The sequence below is a fragment of the Spodoptera frugiperda genome, chromosome 7, assembly GCF_023101765.2.
Source record: "Spodoptera frugiperda isolate SF20-4 chromosome 7, AGI-APGP_CSIRO_Sfru_2.0, whole genome shotgun sequence".
Lineage (NCBI taxonomy): Eukaryota > Metazoa > Arthropoda > Insecta > Lepidoptera > Noctuidae > Spodoptera > Spodoptera frugiperda.
The window spans coordinates 3,475,305-3,495,737 of NC_064218.1; the positions used below are offsets into that span (position 1 = coordinate 3,475,305).

Below are 20,433 nucleotides of genomic sequence, written 5' to 3' on the forward strand. Positions count from 1 at the left end.
CAAATTGTACTACATTATTTATCAATATTACATTCATTTATATTCGATGTTGATTCTCAATAACAAATATTATTTTTCCTGTAAACCGATAAATACTTAACCTACTCTTACCCTCCCTACCAATAAAAATCCGGTGTACTTAACCTCAGATTATAATCTGAATGGTACCGAATAAAGCCGTTTCGGCTGGACGGACGGGGAGAAAGAAAAAATCTGTTTCATATCTATCCCCGAATCTTTTGGAGCATTAATAATCTCTGATTCAACTTTATGCTTCATGGGATCCGTTGGAATAATTAGGGAGGTATTTTTCTTTTTTTCTCGTCTGATTTATTTTCGCACGGTACTGTCATCTTGTCTGTGGGAGGCGTTTAAGGTGACAATAAGTTATTGTGTACGCTAAGAGGGTGGGCAGGTTAATGTTGCTTTGGAACGATAAACATTTTTTTTTAAAATCTGTTTTGTATGAAAATTTATATTGTTTTGTTGAAAATCTAAAGGTTTTGGTATTTACTTCTAACAAGTATATTAACATATAACTGAATAACAAAATATTGCGCGACGCTGCTCATGATGAAGTTGTGATTTTCTCCATTAATCGGAATAGGCTAATTTTGTTTTAAACCAAACTAAAAATGTCATAGCGTATAGACATCATCAGCAAACAATCATTCTCACTCAATAATAGCTACAATAAACCAATGTTAAAATGTAAACCAGAAATAATTTGCTTGCAACATTCCGCCGGTAACAGCGTGGCGTGTCAGAGACACCCGTGACACTCGCGACACTCGCGACACTCGGGACGCCGTGGACACCGCGGACACAAATTATTTAAACCGTTGGACATTTAATTGAGGTTACCGTCCCTCTTTTATTTAAAATACGTTTTTTTCCTACATTTCTTATTGCCTGTTAGAAGAAGATTCGTTTAATTTAAATCTAGTTTTTATTTGTTTTAGGTCTTTTCGTTTATTTCAATTAAAGGCGTTATTTTTTCTACAAATACGAGTGTGAGAGAGCCTTGCTTCGGCACGAACGGGCCGGCTCGACCGGAGTGATACCACGACCTCACAGAAAAGCGACGTGAAACAACGCGTGCGTTTTGTTTCTTTATGTAAGTGAGGTGACTGGAGGCTCAATTACCCCCCTTCTCAATTTTCCCAATTCTTGATTTCCCAATAACTCTTAAATTCCTAACCCCCAAAACGCCGGCAATGCAACGTCCGTCTGCTCGTATAGTGGCTTATACCATAGAAAGAACATTGTATCTATCACCTTACACAGTATATTATTTGAATAAAACTTTGTATCAAATAACATGGTGTGCTTTCTGACTACCTACTGATAAATCTAATCTAATAATCTCAATCCTAAAAGCTTTGCAATGTAAATAGCAAAACCTTTTAAAATAATGTATCTAGTATCTATGTACACTACATATGTAGTACGATTGCTCTTTTTAAATGTTAGCTTACATTTAATGTATAATTTCTTTAATGATTCAGATAATAGAACTAAAAGTCTCGATTAGTCGCGTTAAGTAACGTTATCTAAGGAATATAGACGTATGATGCAGGTTACAAAATTTATTGTATTGTTAGTATAACACAAAATGCTAGAAAATGTAAATATTACTAACAAGAAATGGAAAACAAGTATACTAATTTAAATTCTTACGATAAACAATGATGATATATGATTAATTAAGGAACACAATCAGTGCAATATCACTTAATACAATATCGCAATGTATCAAAACCAAAACACATCAACATACCCAACAACAAATTCATTACCTAATCAAACCAAACAATTCTAAAACCTAGACTTGTATTTAAACACTAAACCACTATTAAATGTAAGTAACAGTGAAGCGCTGGTGTGAACGATAGTATCTACCAGGCAGGCGGTATCCGGGCAGGTCTATCTTGTAAACTTAATCAGTGGCTCACAATACCGCGCCATTGTTTCACCAGGCCTGTTGAAACGATAGCCAGGGAAATTGAAAGTCTCGTTATCAGGATACTGGACTAGAAATGTGGTGTTTCTAGTCAAATGGTAATGTTGTTGAAGTTGGAATGTTTGTCTGTCTGTATTGGTAAATAGTTCGTTTGTGCTTGTAGCTGTTTTTGCTAATTAAGTGTTTGACGGCTGACGGACAATTCTATTTTAATGGTTTAAATGTGCTTGTAGGAGACTTTTAAGAATGTAAGACCATGCCATCAGACCATTTTGATTTCCAAAAGTGCTTTCCCAGTCCATTTAAATTAAATAATTTTAACTTTTGACTTTGACTTTGACATCATTTGTTTGCCTTATGTTCAAATCGAAATCGAAACAGCCAAGTATACTTTGGTTCTGTCGAATCGCCACTTAAATTAACAATGAGTAAATCATACAAGACAATCTTATATTACTAATGGCCAATTTTTCAATCGATAGATATTGTTTATTCATTGAATAAAATTGACGTCTAACAGTTTTTGTATTATATTCGAAAAATGAACCCTAAAACACACAAATATTACAACTACACTCCCATCACCACTACAAAACAACGAAGCATCGAAGCGCAGCTACTTTCCCACTTTTCCAAGTAACGTACCATATTTACCGGCTTGTTATAGAGAGTTCGGGATCTGGGTCGCACAACCCAGATGAATAGAGTATCTGTTTAATATTCCACACTGTTTCCCTTGCCACGGAATGAATTAAAACCCTGGGACAAGAACCGCCAACCTTCCGGCAACGAGAATCGCAGCCTCTTTTGTTTTTCTAACACTTTCTGCTACCATCGCTTTTAAACAATGGCGGTTTTATGAAACTTATTATAATGTATTACACTTTTATACTCTATAGAAGTAACTAGGCAGGCGACAGAGAAGTTTTAAAATGACCTACAATATTGTTCTTGTCGTTAGATAAACGTTGCCTCACACTAGGATTTTCTCCTGTGTCGTGGGTGCGTTTATAACCATACATATGACACAGAGGCCCGAAACAACAATTTCTAGATCACACAAAGAGTTGCACCATACTCAGAGAATCGAACGTATTTAAACCATTTCATAAATCTGAATAAAGTACTAAAATTAAAACAAAGAATGGCGCTGAAAATGATATAAAGAGGCGAAGACAGTGAAGAATTAATATTAAGTTGAGTTATGCAAGTCACAACTGGATTTTAACACTGTTGTACATTAGATTTATTCGACGAGAAGTGTCTCACCTAGTTAGCTTTGAATAATAAGGAGAGACTGCTAGATTCAATTCTTCTCTTAGTTTTTTTTATGTCATAGTTAAACTAATACAATGCCTATGTCAATTTAAAAGTATTACATAGGAACTTTTCATTGAGTTTTTTTAATCTACTAGTCATTTTTGCCAATTAGGCTTAATTAACTCCAAGTGCGACTAAACAAACAAATAGTTTTACTTTTATTAAAACGATATAACATTATTTGTAATGATATCCCGAAGTTTCAATATAACTTTCGTGAGACATCACGACACTGACGAGGAACTCGGCTAGTTTCAAGGCGGAATGCTGCTCATGAATATGAACCTCTAGCAAAGCTTGAAACTAGTCCAATTCCTCGTCAAACAGTTACGTAAGTAAGCCAATAAAATAATAATTAATTTCCAAAGTTACATTTAATTCTTTTGTAATGGAGACCCCATTTCAATAAATCCAAAACCACTTTATGCAGTTGAATTGGTTCGATCCCCGCCCTTACTCGTCAGTTGCAATCCCAAAAATACGATACAGTTAAAACCCGACACGCTAAAAAATCTAAAAAAAAAAAAAACTAGCAATCTGCATAGTACGCAACTAAATACTAAAATATTCAGCAGCAAAACACGACACTTTGATTGCTATATAAATAATAAATCTAATTGAATACGCTTTTTCAATTTTACAGTATCGGTTTTTTACTTAGCTGAATATCGGAAACCGGGTTTATTTTTTGTGTTAATTTATTTGTTGGGCGACAAACAAACGGGCGCAGCTGACGGTAAATAATGAATAAATGATTGACTGTAGGTAGCTACCTAGTCACTATGTATGTAGATATCCGCAATACGGTATTGTAGGGGTGTTTCTGTCCTACGGAATTTTTGTACTTTAAAAAGCTGGTCGTAGTAATGACGTGTTATATGCAACACCCTTTAGTTTTAAGTCCCATAAAATGATTATTGATATACACTAGATCCTTTATACTATATATAGAAACCTTTGTCTTGACTAAAGAGATTGCTCCATCGTCGGCCACATCGTCGCTTACAAGCTGGCGAAATAGTGGTCAGATACTAACTAAATGTAAAGCATCTATTTATGTATCTACTAGCTACTTTCGCACAGTTTCACCCGGTCTGTGCGACTGCTACTACTCATAGCGTAATGTTTAATGGCCTGTAACTTTGCTCGATAAATGGACTATCTAACACCATTTTTTTTCAAATCTTTTATTTAATAGCATTTAAGACTACAAACAGCCAACTTGGCTAAAGCAGCCGGGTGATCATGAAATATAAAGTCTACCGTCCACAGAGATTTTCCGTACAAATCCCGGATTCCTGTAAAACGTGTCGCAGCTTGTCTCCCCAGTGAGAAGAAATAAACCAAACAAATCTCAGAAAAGAGTGAGGAAAGAGGGAACAGAAAATCAACTCCGGATGACTTTGAGTCGGGAAGAGTAATTTTAAATGCATCGGCATGTGTTTCAATATGGTGTTTTTCTTTATAATGATATATTTATGTGCTTACTTGATAAAGCAATTATCACGTACTTTTTATGCCCCAAATACGTATTTAAACCCAAGAGAATAATTCCCTCTTCAATATCTCTAACATCAACAAGCGATTACCACCACTGCTTGGCAGGATAGACTCTAGATTATAATAAGATTTGCTGCAATCTCCACGTTAATATCAATTGAGAGTTAGCAGGTTGAAAAGTTCAAGTTTATCAGAGAACGTTTCTGCCTGGTCTCTTTCCAATGTGCGCATGTTTGAGCACCTTCATATAGGCAGTTGTCCCACCAACGGCGAGTGAACGACTAACTATCGACTATTTTCTCGCTCAAGAAACGTACAATAGATATACTTTCCGTGTAAACAAAAGAGATGCATATACAAATAGTTGTTCGCTGACTGTTCACACTGCCGGCGAGTGCTCGCTTCACTAGTTTGTCGCTGAGCGACAAGAGCTATGAAAGATAACACTCGCTCGGCGACACTCGCCAAGCGATTAAAACTCACGCCGAGCGAGCAACCAGTGGTCATTTCTCTACAGTGAGCGAGCGAAGCGAGTAATCGCCCGCCCGCCCGCCACACTCGCACACTCGCTTGTAGCCGAGCTACACAAATATCAGAACTACACACTCGCTCGCCACGTCTCGCTTAACTCGTTTCTAGTTCTAGCTCTACTAGTTATAGTCCAGTCATTTGGTAGTTTTACCTGGAAAGTTTTCCGGGAGTTTTGAAAATTGGTGAATTTATAGATTTGGGTATGCTCTTTTCGAATTTCAACTTTGCCACCTCGTACAACCGCCGCTCGCGCCGCCATATTGAAAAAATGGCGCCTAAAAACGGTTTTTTATTAATATCTCCGTTCCGACGCATTTTACGAAAAAATATTTATCTACAAAATTAAACTAGAAAAAATTTCCTACAATTTATGTATTGATAACTTTTCCATAAAATCAATAGTTTTTGGCGTACGAGCGCCGCAAAGTATTATTTATCTGCACCACCACGTGTACAAAAAATGTGTGTTGTGTAGCAACGCCTGTCGCAACCGAGGGCTGGGCTCGCTGTCATTGCAGAGGTAAGTCCCCTGTTTGAGGAGTGGCTAGAGAGGCGCCATGGCGTCCTCACCTACCGCCTGACGCAGCTGCTTACCGGACACAGAAATTTCGGTAGGATCCTGTTTTTGATTGGGCGGGAGGAAACGCCCGGGTGTCATCACTGCGAAGACCGCCCGGAGGACACGGTGGAACATATAACATAACACATATAACATCAGAAACAGGAACCTACCGAAACTAACCTGTTTGTACAACACACATTGTTTGTAAACGGTTTTTTATTAATATCTCTGTTCCGACGCATTTTACGAAAAAATATTTATCTACAAAATTAAAGTAGAAAGAATTTCCTACAATTTATGTATTGATAACTTTTTCATAAAATCAATAGTTTTTGGCGTACGAGCGCCGCAAATTATTATTCATCTGCACCACCACGTGTACAAACAATGTGTTTTTTTTAAATGTATCAATTCTTAAAAACTAATTATGATATCTCGTTCAAACCAATTTTCTTTGAAATTTTCCATTAAAATGCATATATTTTTTTTAGTTTTCTTACTCACTTATTTTAAAAGTTAGAGGGCAGGACACATTCGATAGACCTCATTTTTCCACTTTGGAAGTGTCTATCTTTCAAACAATTGATTTTGACGAAAAATGGTTTTAGGAACCATGACGTATTTTTAATGGCTTATCCATAGACAACCATCACGGATAGGTTAGACGAAAAAAAATTTTTTTGAAGAGATGCAGTGACCGCGCTCTCTTCGCCCTCTATCTCGGAAACGGTGCACCGTATAAAAAAAAAGTTTAGACAAAAGTTGTAGAAAATTTTGTATTCTACAATATTGGTATTGAATACAAATACCAAAAACCCATAGGAAAAGAGATATTTCGAAAAAACCGCAAAAACATTATTTTTGGGACCTTTGACCCTGAATTTTAAGGGTTGCTTACACCCTACCATATGTAGGTTTTGAGACAAGTTTCAGGCAGTCAATATACAAGTATATACAAAATTACAGCTGGGTATCTCAAATTCCGAGGTGAAATCCTAATTTGACTGGACTAATAATACTTTGCGGCGCTCGTACGCCAAAAACTATTGATTTTATGAAAAAGTTATCAATACATAAATTGTAGGAAATTTTTTCTAGTTTAATTTTGTAGATAAATATTTTTTCGTAAAATGCGTCGGAACGGAGATATTAATAAAAAACCGTTTTTAGGCGCCATTTTTTCAATATGGCGGCGCGAGCGGCGGTTGTACGAAGTGGCAAAGTTGAAATTCGAAAAGAGCATACCCAAATCTATAAATTCACCAATTTTCAAAACTCCCGGAAAACATTCCAGGTAACCCCCTTTTTATCTACCAAATGACTGGACTATTACTCGTTCATCGTTGCCGGTGGGACAACTGCCATAAGTGCCCGATAAATTTATATGACAGATAGTGCAAACAAATTGCATTCTTAATTCAAATTAATCTGATACATACCATGCTATCCAGACATTGTGAAACAAGTCCTTAGTTTCTTAGTCAACTTTTATTACATCCGCGCAAAGAGCAATGGTAGCCAATGCATTCTCCTCTACTATCACCACACACCCATTCACATTTACACCACCCTAACTATGTGTGTGCATGACAAAGCTTCTGCATTTACTTATTCATTGGCAACACAAGGCGACACATAAGCGGGTCTCTGCATGTGACACTTCCAACAAATTGCGTCGAATGCCCGCTTATATTTCAACTGGCAACACCGATACGTTCTGTGTGCGAGTTAATGATCTGTTTTATACAGAAATATCTCGGTTCCATAGCTTGGGATGTCGAGTTAGATTTGTTTTGTAACTTACCGAATTATGCCAATTTATTGGTACAAAGTTTCCTGTTTGTAATTATGGAAATATTGGGTTGTTTGGTTATTATTGGTGTATAATGAGAATTGGGAGTATGATTAGGTATGCTTTAATGCAGATAAAGTATATTTTGTTTTGTGTAGGTGTGAAATATGTACTTTGCTGTTTATTTTGTCTATTAAATCAAATCAAAATTGTGTAGACTCGAATGTCTACATCGTTAAAGAATATGAAAGTACATAAACTCGTACAAATGAAAAATTTCTTGAATAAACTTAGCATGTAACACAAGAAAACAGCTCAAGCATCCCAAAATAATTTTAGCTTCGCAACATGTAGGAGAAAACGGAGAAATTCCAGCACATCTGAACATAAATCTAACGAGGAGTGCTCGGAGTACGTACCTAATAGATTCCCCTCCATTTCTCAGTAAAAGCCAGCAAACTTTAGGCAACACTTGATATAAAGTGGATCCCTTATACATTACACGGAGAGCGTTCTCTTTACTTTCAGCATTTTAATTTGTAACTTTCCAGCACTAATCGCTTTTTAAAGTGCTCAAAAGCGCACGAGCGATGAATAAAGAGGTAATTTTTAAATATTTTTGCCGACACGAGCGGTGTTTGTTGGCAGATGAAATGGAGGCACGAAAAATATTGGAATAAAATGCATCCGAGGCCAAAGCGGATTATACGGCATACCTATCGATATTGCCCCCACTAAACCTTATCGTAAAATGGGCTACGTTTATGTGAGTGTATTTACTAGTAGCCAACCTTTGACTATGCTAATCTGAGCTCATAAAATCAAGTGAATTGTAGTCTGTTTCCAGAGCTTGTATCGAGGGTAATCAAATGCGGGATTGTACTAATAACTTTGGTTTAATAGCAAGTAAATGACTGTCGAAATGGAGGAATGTGTGATGGATACTTCGCTATCATTTACTGGAGTTAAATAAATCTAACCCTTCTGTATTTCGAAGAAAAAACAAAAACAAAATCCGAGTGTAATGTAAGTAGTTATTCAGAGGAAACACATTACACGTCACAATGGCACTTTTATAGACTCTTAAAAGGCGATATTACGATTCAACCGGAGGATTCAAATATCCGTATCCCGGTACTTCTCTATCCTCATTGCTGACTCATATCCGCAATCAGGTCGTTGGGTACAACACTAAACACTGGGGTTGCAAGGAGAAATAATTTTCAAGTCACGCATTTCGTTAAATGCTTGCGTCTTTTTGTAGAAAAATGCAAAATGCAAAGAAAGCTAAAATTTAAAGATGTTCTAAAATAATTTTGTTTTTCAAATCCATGTTATTTGTTGTTTAAGAAGGGTTGTTCTTAAAAGGTCTTCGAGTTCTGGAAGCTGTTTACACCTATCTATATTTTTTACAAAGAAAATTTTATGATGTTAGATTTAAAAATAATGTAATTTTTTATAAGTTCTAACATGTCAGAATACATAGTCATAGTATAAAGTCTTAATAATAACCATTTCAATGGTTGAAAGGCTAATTGATCTAAGCTAAATTTCTACGATATTAATTTATATACATATTCGGAGTCACCGATATTTTTTACATCGAACGACAAAACGAAAAAATATCTCTCCTCTCAACCGTCGATATAATTTTTTGTATGCGGATTCAATTAATCACTGACTATAAAGTATAAAATACAATATCTGCAGACACTCAATCACTTCACTATTTATTACGACACTGAGTTGTCAACATCTCCTAACGCAATTAAAACCGGCCATCATAGGTCATGTAATAAATACCGAAATGGGTTTGTTTCCAACTTTGGCACCCACCCAAAGTGTTATTCGCTTCATTTGGCCAGTGAAAGTCCATCTGCACCCAATACTTGGGTCATATTTTTCCAGTAACGCCCCCCATGAAAAGTACACTACGAAATTGGGTCGGATTTTAGTGTTGCAACGGTGTAAAACTGATTGCTTTTTGTAATTGTAAATAAATTGTACAATTCTTTTTAAAAGTGGTTTTGTTTGATAAATTCGTTGCGATTTGTGATATTATTTTGTTTGATTTCTGTACTTTAATAGAAACAGATTTTAGTTAGCCTTTAATTATTGATTGTTACACTGGTAAATGTATATTTAAGTTTTAGTTTTCATATTATTGTAAAAGTGTAATATGAAAACAATCGTTGGCTGACCTTATATATACAAATAAACATTTTGAAGCGAACATGTGACTCATCACTTTTTTTATGGAATAGATGGCAAACGAGAAGACTAGTCACCTGATGGTAAGCGACAAGCGCCGTCCTTAAACACCCGCAACACCAGAGGAGTCACAGGAGCGTTGCCGGGCTTTACCTTATTTCAAATTGTTCCTTTGTTTCCAAACACCTATACAATTATGATACAAACGCTTGAAATTATAATAAAAGACATTATTTTCTATTTCCATCCTCCTACACTGTCGAACGCGCACAAGATTTCCCAGGGGACACGACAGCAATAAAAACATTACGAACACACACTAGTTTTACAACATCGCTATTTCTGCTACACTATTACAAAAACAATATCAACTACATAATAAAAACAGACAACAAAACACCTGTAAAAGAAACTTCTCTAGCAAAAAAAAAGAAACGTAAAATTTTATTTACTGGCAACATTTCAGATTTCAATTTGTTTAGTGGCAACTCTAGCGGTCTTAAGTCACTTGACACGGGACAACAGGCTTTTGAGTAACACCCGACTTCCCGGAATAAATTAAACGCTGCCAATTGCGAGTTTCACGTCGAAAAGCCGGCGATTTCACTTTTACGACAGTTGCTCGATTTACTAGTCTTTTTTATTCACGACCCGGGGACACGGCACTCGGAATAGTAAACGAGGAATTATACAGAACCTGTCGGAACTATGTATCATTTTGTGCGTCCTATATTCTCATCCCACTTAATCATATGAATGTTTATTTTCTTGGAATTGCTTTGTGTTTTATTCTAATTAACGATCAACTTGCAAATGCATAAAAGTAACAATAAATATTCAATTATTCAAAAATTATACAATAAACGTAAGACTGGTATCTGGCAATCGTTACAGATCACCAGGCCAACTCTTCGACGCAATGCATCACTTACTTAATTACATGATTACATTTTGATATACCTAACAATTAGAAAATTGTCACATGATACGTTGCCCATTGCTTTTAATGAAAACCTGATAATATAGAATTAAATCTAACATTACCTATATTTAAATAACTTACTACAGCACGATCTGCGAAGACAAAGATATCGGAATCAAAATGTATAAAGAGGCTTACCTACAACTCAATAAAAAAAATCGCGGTGCTTACTCAATACCAGTAAAACGGCTAAAGCGAGCACTTAAGAGTCTCTGGAAGACTCTCCGCCCTGGACCGGGCACTCAATCCAAGCACACTACTGAAGTGAATGGGGGAAAGCGAAAACTCGGTGAGCTTGCCAAATTGTGGAATAGGCAGGCTTTTACAATGTAAACTTGCAAATTGAAAATGAATAACCACCGAGTATCTCATATAATCTGCAATTTGGAAGCAATATCTTCATTTAAAGACAAATGTATTACAAACAACTGTCTTCATTCTATCTCTTTTGCAAAATATTGCTGAAATTTTTAAGCCATCAAAGGCCACAACCGTAAATTAACAACATATGACAATTACAATATAAAATGGTCATATTTATTTATGAGTTTCTATTTATGTTCTTAAATTATGACAAACACTTTAAAATAAGAACCAGATTGGTAAAACCATCAGAAGCATTTAACTTCAAAGTGAATATCCCGTCAATCCGTCAGTCGGACAGTCACTTAATAAAGCAAACTCGTTATAAAAAGAAAATTCATATGGAGAACAATGTTTAAGAATTTTTTAATTGATAGGTAAATTGAATGACAGATTTTTAATTTTGGTTTTACAAAAATGCTTATGAATGGTTCTTATTATAACTCAACGTTCACGTTACTAGCTACTACTAGCTACTACGTTTCAAGTTTCAACTACTGAAGGCTAAATGGTGAAGTTAAAAGTTCGACTTGAACTATTTTATTCCAAAAATAAAATTGAAGTTCGCTGCCTTGTTATTTCAATGTACGTACTTATTTTTCTTACTGCACGGCTGTAGAGCTTGATTTTATGGTGAATGTAGGTCCGGAGCTGCGGACTACCTAGCGGGTTTACCGGGCTCCGGCTCGAAAAGCAGGAGTAGGAATGGGGTGGTTTTTAGTCGATAAGACATCGATCTGACATTCCTTCGCGTCTCGCTCAAGGCGAGAGAAGTGATTGTATGAATTTTGGGGAATTAGTTTCGACGTTTTAATGTCACAAAAAACTCGCACTTAGCACTCGGAAAAGGTGGTGAACAGCAGGCACATGTATGTTGTCTAGGACTGGTGTGATTGATTGATGCTTTGCTCTGCTTATAGTAGAGATGATCTTGTTTATATCGTAAAATATAGCCACAATTTTCCACACCAACTTCCTCAACACAGAAAACTTTTTTGAACCGTTTGTCAGTATTTATAAGAGTTCCAAAGTATTCTAAGTTTTATTATGTGAGTGCAACAAGTGGGTAGGCGGTGTGATCCGATAAGTTAGCACGATAAGTCGTGAGTAAATGTTTAGCAGGGAACGTCTTAGTTTATATACTAGGTCTTAAGTGGTCACTTAGGTATAAGAAAACACTTTACTAGTACTACAGTAAGTTAGTGAGTTAATCTGCCTAGCTGTGTAGGTGCTTTTGAAGAACGGTGTTGGATAAATAGATTGATGGTGATGAATAATGTGTATTTTTTGTATTTTGTATCTCATGTCGTAGAAAGTGTTATGTAATTGTGACATTTTTGACACTTTGAGTATAGCATAATCGTCTATGATGGTGTACAAACATCGAGTATTGCAATTAAATTATTCTTTTATGGAATAAAGAGTAAAGTTTCTTAAGAAAAGGAGGATCCTCGGACCAGGCGTGGTGATCAAACCTGGTGGGGTCTCTGCCCAACTGATGTTCGTTGGGATTTTCTATCCACGTTGATTGGCATGTAAATTTCATACGTGCGATGTAGGATTTATGACATCATTAGTTAATATGATCGTCGATCGTCTATGTGCGACTTCTGTCATCTGTCACTTATCATGTGTCGCCACACTGTACCGTCAATCATTAAGCATTCGCTCTTAACATACTTCTACGGGATACTAAAATACGTTATAGTACCACGTTCTGTCATAATGTCAAGATATTAAGAACCAAACAGAAGACAAACTGTATAAAAACATCTTACTCACTCAAAAGAAAAACAAACATAAATCGCAACCAAACTCCAAGGACCTTAACACAACACAGCTTCCATTCACAAAGCTAAGGAGCCATTAACATCAAATTTAAACTTATCAACCGCACTCAAGCAACAAAATAAACCTGTTACCATGTATTAAGGACAATTGACCTACAGTAATGCCTTTTAATACTGCCATAATATCCACTGGGGCGTACTAACATCCGAATGAATCCCGACCAGGTTACGAAGACACCTAACATTCCTATATTTGGGAGAAGTATTAAGATTAAGTGTGGGAGAGCCATGCTTCGGCACGAATGGACCGGCTCGACCGGAGTGATATCACGGCCTCACAGAAAACCGACGTGAAACAACGCTTGCGTTGTGAGTAATGTTACCGGAGGCCCAATTCCCCCCTTCCCAATCTTCCCAATCCCCGATTCCCAAACAACAACAACCCTTAAATGAATCCCCCAAAAAGCCGGCAACGCACTTGTAACGCCTCTGGTGTTTCAAGTGTCCATGGGCGGCGGCGATTGCTTACCATCAGGCGATACGTCCGCTCGTTGACAAAAAAAATATTCAGTCATTGTGAAAGCATAGAGGTTGGTTAAAGCATGTAAGGGTCAACTTATACTGGTTGTTGACCATTTGATAGGTTCTGCTCGTTCAAGGAGTGAGAGGTCGTATAAAATAATGAGTGGAGGCTCAACGTGTCGGTGTGATGGCCAGTAAAGTTGGAGTGACTGGGTTTAAAATATTCATTATATTGTTGTTTTTTTTTTAATTCACGTTATGGTAGACATTTGGTGTTGTTGTTGTTTTATTGTGTTCAAAAATTGCATTTTTACACGCTTGTAAAATTTTATGATTGTCAGGCATGTAAGCCAGAGTAATACTCCGCATTTTTCGGCTAACTTTTAGAAAATTTCTCAGTAGTAGCACGGAGTTTGGAATTGTGCCCAGTATATAGCACCCCCTATTACATGGGACTTATAACACAAATGGTGAAAAGTGGGTGTACATTGTATAGCGGCATCACGTGCCGTAATGTGCACCTCTGCCTACCCCTTCAAAAAAAGGAATGACGTTGTATATACAATTTTATTATATGGGAAATTAGTGCTTTGTAATAGGGTCCGATCTAATGCCACTAGTTTATTGTATAGTTAATACATAAACATTTTTGTCTGACTAGGTGTCGTACCATCGAATACAGTCGTAATGCTAAGTTTAATTTAAGCCCTTGCAGCTAATGATTGTCATCTGTCATAGAAACGAGTAATGCCAGGTGTTACTGTTGTAGTTAAATGATTGCCATTAAACAATGTTATATTTTACAAAATTTAATAACAAAAACACGCCAACGTTAAAACAATACAGAAATTGAGCATTATTATGTACCTATTCAATTATAAAGAGCGATTTTTATTTCGAAAATTGCTTTAAAATGTTTCGTAATTTCAGTAGCTGCAGAATTGAAAATATTAAATTACCTCCCGTTAACCGCGCATTTGTATGGCATCATTCAATTTCGAAAGCTTGAATGTTTGTGTTTTACTACAGTTTCTGGAACGAAGTTAAATATAATGTTCGCATTACTACACAGCGATAGCATCTGCAGATATATTCCGAATATTCCCTTCATTCCCGGAACGTAAGTGAAAACGTGACGCGAGGGAAGCACAACGTGTGTGCACGAAGACACATAAAATCTTATGAGATGGAAGCCGACCTGACTTATTCTTTAACCCCGTACCAAAAACGCAGAGCCTACAAAATATACGCGAACTTTAAACGAAATCGAGGCTGGAGCTCTGCTACTTCCAACCCATTTCCATAAAAAGGAAACGTACAAAGACTTTTATGATTACGAACAACTTTTGAGTTATTATGCGTCAAGAGAATTGACAGCAAAATGGAACAACTGCAGCGAGGCGCTTCTTTATATTTAAATTGTTGCTCTGTGAAAGCGCACTGGCAAAAGTTGTGAAACAGTTATATGATTTTTGAATAAAAGGACTCACCTCATCGTAAATAAAGTTGTCGATTTCCTCGAGCGGTCTTCCGTAGAGCTTGGGAGGGAAGGGCTCGTACTTGCGCGGCAGGCGCGCGCCGTCCTCCACGCTGAGGCGGCGGCGCGGCATGAAGCCGAACTCGCGCACCAGCTGCGCCCCGCGCGAGCCCGCACGGCGCGCCGACTCGCGCGTGAACGGCGTGACTGCGGCGCGCGGCCCATCGCGGTCTCCGCCGCCCGCGACGGTTTCACTCGCGAACGTGACGCCCTCCAGCGGAATCCGCAGCTCCTCCCGCCGCGGCTTCTCACTCTCCACGTGCAGCGCATCTCTCGACTGCGAGGCCACAAGCGGCGCGGCCGCCTCTGGATTAGTGGCCTCTAGTGTGCGCACGATCTCGCCCAGCAGCCGCGAGCCGTCGATCTCCTCGCCCGGCGAGTTGAGCGGCGCCGGCGGCGGGAACGAGAGCCTCCTCTCGTCCTCCTCCATGCCGCGCGAGGCTACGCGCGCGCCCGCCACATCGCCCCGCACCCACTCGCACTCACTGACACTATTTGCGCACCGATGACGTCATTCTCTAATGTTACTGCCACCTGAAACAAAAACAAACAGTTTAGTTAGTGTATCAGCACGGGCCACTCACTGGATATTACTTGCACGTGGCGTACAAACGCCGGCCGCTTAATAAATCACTTTATTTGCGAGGAGCATTTTGCATAAACATTTTCTAGACAGCTAATAAATGGAATATTTCCGTTTGATAAAGACATTTAAAATGAGTGTGGGTGAGAAACATTTTAGTGCATGCTATTAACTCAAGCAACAGTTGTTGTTGTAGTGTAACTGCTTTCTAAGCAAATATTTAGTATTTATTTAAGAAACTCTGCAACGAGCGTGTGGCAGCTGGACTAGTGTGTACAATAATCCGCTACTGACGCACGGAGTTCACTCAGCATTGCGCTGATACTTGCCTAGTCAAATAAAAGTGCAAAATGTTGAAGGAGCCGGGCACTACGCCGCGTGCCGGATGAATTGAAGTTATGAAAGTGTTTTTAAGAGTTACTTTATCTTCTCCCCGCGGCTTAAGTCGGATGAATATTGTACGAGCCGCTGGCTGTTTTGCTATGAAATCTTGTATGTAGGTGCTCGTCGCAATTCCATTAGTGCCACCTTACCTGGGTACCTGTTACTTTATTTTTCACACACTAATTGTTGAAGCAGCGACTGACATAGGCTACATACAAATATTTACAGCTACTTATTTAATCTATACTTATAATAAATCTGTAGAGAGGTCAATTCTGTACATGAAATATATTTCCAAAATAACTATCAGCGGGTGATTAGTAATCGATACTGACGCCAAAAATGTAATCAGAAAAATTTTTGTCTGTCTGTCTGTCTGTCTGTCTGTCTGTCTGTCTGTCTGTCTGTATGTTCTTTATAGAAACAAAAACCACTCGACCGATTTCAACGAAATTTGGTACAATTGTTCTTCATACTCCTGGGCAGGTTATAGTACACTTTTCATCACGCTACGATCAATAGGAGCCGAGCAGTGAAAGGAAATGTTGGGAAAACAGGAGAACTTACTCCATTTTTTAAGCTTCCGTCGCGTGTGCAGCCTTAATGGTTAAAGTTACATAGAAATAATGTATGACGAAAATGTTCTCCATAAAATTGTTTAAAAAATATTCCACGACAGCAAATGGCTATCTCTTATGTTTGACTCACAATAACACGTATAACCTCCGATAGCTTAGCAGTTCGGAGCTTTCTGATTATATTTGTCTACTCTTACGTTTATAACACACTAGCTACTTCCGCGCGGTTTCACCCGCTCTGCTTGGCTCCTATTGGTCATAGCGTGATGTTTTATAGCCTTCCTCGATAAATGCACTATTCAACACAAAAATAATTATTCAAATCGGACCAGTAGATCCGGAGATTAGCGCGTTCAAACAAACAAACAAACAAACTCTTCAGCTTTATAATATTAGTATAGATTCATTCATTCATTCATTTATATTAAAATAAATCTGTAGAAGGGTCAATTCTGTAGATTGAAAATATTGAAAGAATAAATAGCAGGGGGTGTTACTGGATCGATACCAAACCTTATTTTTTTTTTGTCTGTCTGTCTGTATGTTCAGTCATCACGTGAAAACTAACGGTTCGATTTCGATGAAACTTGGTATTACCTTACTATCCTGGGCATAAAATAGGATACTTTTTATCCTTGAAAAATACGTAGAAAAAATCTTTATTTTTCAGTTTTATTCTACAGAACGCGAGCTCAACAGCAGTAGCTCAATAGAGGGATCTCCTTAATTATTATGGGCCTCGCCGTATTTGGGTCCAATCAATAGATATTTATAAGATGTCATTGTCAGAGTTACTCAAAATGGAGAAATAAAACTTCCACGCGAGACCGACATCCGCGCGGACGGAGTCGCGGGCGGAAGCTAGTACATCATATTCCTTCAATACTACGTTATAGGACTTTCATCTACAGTCACACGAAATATTTATTTAATTGGATATTTAATTGTTGCTACATAATTAACATTAACTTAAATTTAGATATCAGTAATCTTAAGGCATCTATGTTCAGCAGTGGACGTGGCTGATATGATGATGATGATAAACAATTGAAGGACATCACAACACGCAATGAATCAAGAGCAGCGGCATTGATATTACTGTGGTGTTTTTTTTGAGGGGAGAAAATCATGCAATATCTTCTCCCGCCCGGGAGAGGGAGTGTCAGACTCTTACTGACTAAAAACCGCCCCGTTCCTACTCCTGTTTTAAACCAGAGCCCCGGTAAAGCCGGTTGTCCGTTGTTCCGGACAGTGGTATACTTTATTGATAAATGTAAAACATAATAAAACTGATTTCACTATCTCGTTGGTTTCCTTTAACATATAAAAGTTTTTACAGCAGCCAAACCTATAACACTTTTACTAACTCACCCTAAATTGTAAAAAAAAAAACCGTATCATATACAAACAAAACAAGCCAAGCTTATATGAAAACAACTGACAACGTATATAAAAGTAGCTCCTTACAGCTCTCACAGTGGAGTATCTAGCACAAATCATACGTTCGTACTATGACGTGGCATATCTACACAAAGCTATTCACATAGCTCGGTGAATCATCATTGTGCCATTGTCATACTCTCACCGCACCAAGTATTTTCATTGGAGAAAAAAGTTCGTCGTTTTCTCTGAATGAAAATAATGTTTCTAATATACGGTACTAAGATTTCTTGTTTCTAAAGTGAATGGTGGAGATTTGTGATTAATTGCTTTTAATTTTGTTAATGAAGATTGTTTAAGATTTGTTGAGATTGTGATTTACATTGATTGTTTTATTGTCTTCTCATTTTTATCAATTCAGAGAGTAGTTAGACTTTTTAAAATCTTTAGTAGAATTGTACAGGTTCGAAACATAAATAATACTGTCAATAGTAGCGACAACGACACTACGGAAACTAACCCCGAGACGTACATACACACACACATCATAAGATTAAAAACTATTTTATTAGTAGTTACTATCTTTTACCCACGTCACCTCCTGGATTAGCCTATATCTTGTTCGGTACGTATTCTGATACACGTATTTTATTTATTACTTAAATGTAGAATGAAAGGCAATTCAATTACCTTTAAAATGAGAGTATTTTTTTCTAAAACAATAGATATTTTAAATTTATAGAGGTTTCTTTAAAATAAAAGCCATGCTAGTGGCTCCATTTCTCTGCTCCCAAGTGTAGATAAAGCATAAAGAGATAACATAAAAATAAAATTAGTTGGATGCTGATACTATACCTACTGTACTCTAATCATAAAACCTCCATAAAACCATTGAATCATGGTACCAGGCAAGATGCCAGCAGCCTTCAATCACATTAAAACTGATATATCTAACGTTATGTTTTTATAACAACAGTAATAAGAATATTAGTTCCATCATAAATTGCAATAAAATTAATAATAAGATAAAAATAATCTCCATGATAGACAGATATTGGATACTATTTAATTTTTGTTTTAGCTCCAACAGTGATTTAATGAAATGATTACCCATAGATATGTTTCCGGACTCATTCATACAATATCAAGGTTAAATTAGCAAACAGATTTTTCTAGCAAATATCAGCATTTATTAGTAATCTATTCTAGACTAGTAAATAAAATTGGAGTGTCTGTTTGTAATATTGAAATAACTGTACAATACATACACCAAAATATATTTTTTTTACAATTTTTGTCTGTCTGACTCTTTGTTCTGGTTAAACTCTGACGTAGCTGGACAGATTTTGACGGGTATTTTATTGGTAGGTAGCTGATATACTAAGGAGTTACTCTTTAGATCGTTAAAACCATAAAAAAACATAATATTACTATAAGTAAAAGAAAGGAAAAAGCAACCAAACATCCATAACCATCCCAAAATTCCATCACCACCACTAATTTCAATTAACAAAACCGACCAGACGGGGCGAACCCCGAACCAAATCGGTTGCAATTTCTCTTTTCAACGAAATCCTTCCCCGAGAGGTCGGTGAAATGTATCGAGGTATCTAAATACAATCCATTTTGGGCCTCCACTGGCCATATGACCATGAATCACCAAATTAACGTCACCTTTTTTATGACCGTAAATCTGTTCCGGAAAATACGTGAAATTTACGTGATCATTGACGTCAGGTAAAAGCCCTATTGGCCTGGTCCAATAAAAAGTAATGAGCCTTTTATATACTAGGCCTTTTGACTTTATGTGTTAAAGGCTTCTGTAGTGGCTTCTGGTTGGTTGGTGGTTATTTATGATGAGTGTTTAATGGTTTGAGTAGAAATTGGTGATTTTGTTTGTCAATAATTTAATGTACTTAATAGAAATAATCAATAAGTAACGTCACGCCTTTTATCCTCGAAGGGGTAAGCAGAGGTATAGTAATGCCACTGTACAATGTACCCCTACTCTTCACGATTTGTGTTAGAGGTTCCATGTAGGAGCCTATTGCTATAATATACTGGGTACATTTACAGACTTTGTGCTACTGAGAAATTTTCGAAAATCAGAAAAAAAGCCCAGTAATACTTTGCCCGATTCAGAACCCCTTGCTCCGCAGGCGCACTTGCGAGCACTAGATCAACTAAGCAGTTTAATAAAATAAATAAAAATAATGTTTATCTAAAAGTACAATATATGAACATAAGTATCTTAACAAAGGAAAGTAATGGCTAAATTATAGGTTGCCGAATCAAGATTTGAATGTCAAAAACGTATATTTGTAGCCCTCGAAATTTGTACTAGTCATGCTGTGACACACCCACTACACAAACATGACTTGTGGTAATGAACATACTAGCTTCTAACAGATTCAAAGTACCCTATGTGTTATTTC

The 20,433-nt window shown here is 37.1% G+C and overlaps 1 protein-coding gene across 1 annotated transcript in view; it reads right to left on the minus strand.

The window, feature by feature from the left end:
- Positions 1 to 20,433, minus strand: part of LOC118265942 (sodium channel protein 60E) — a 197,599-nt gene that overhangs the window by 105,697 nt on the left and 71,469 nt on the right. Inside the window, 1 exon segment of the mRNA XM_050694994.1 lies at positions 15,027 to 15,607. Within this exon segment, the coding sequence (XP_050550951.1) occupies positions 15,027 to 15,503 (477 nt within the window). The 5' untranslated portion in view covers positions 15,504 to 15,607.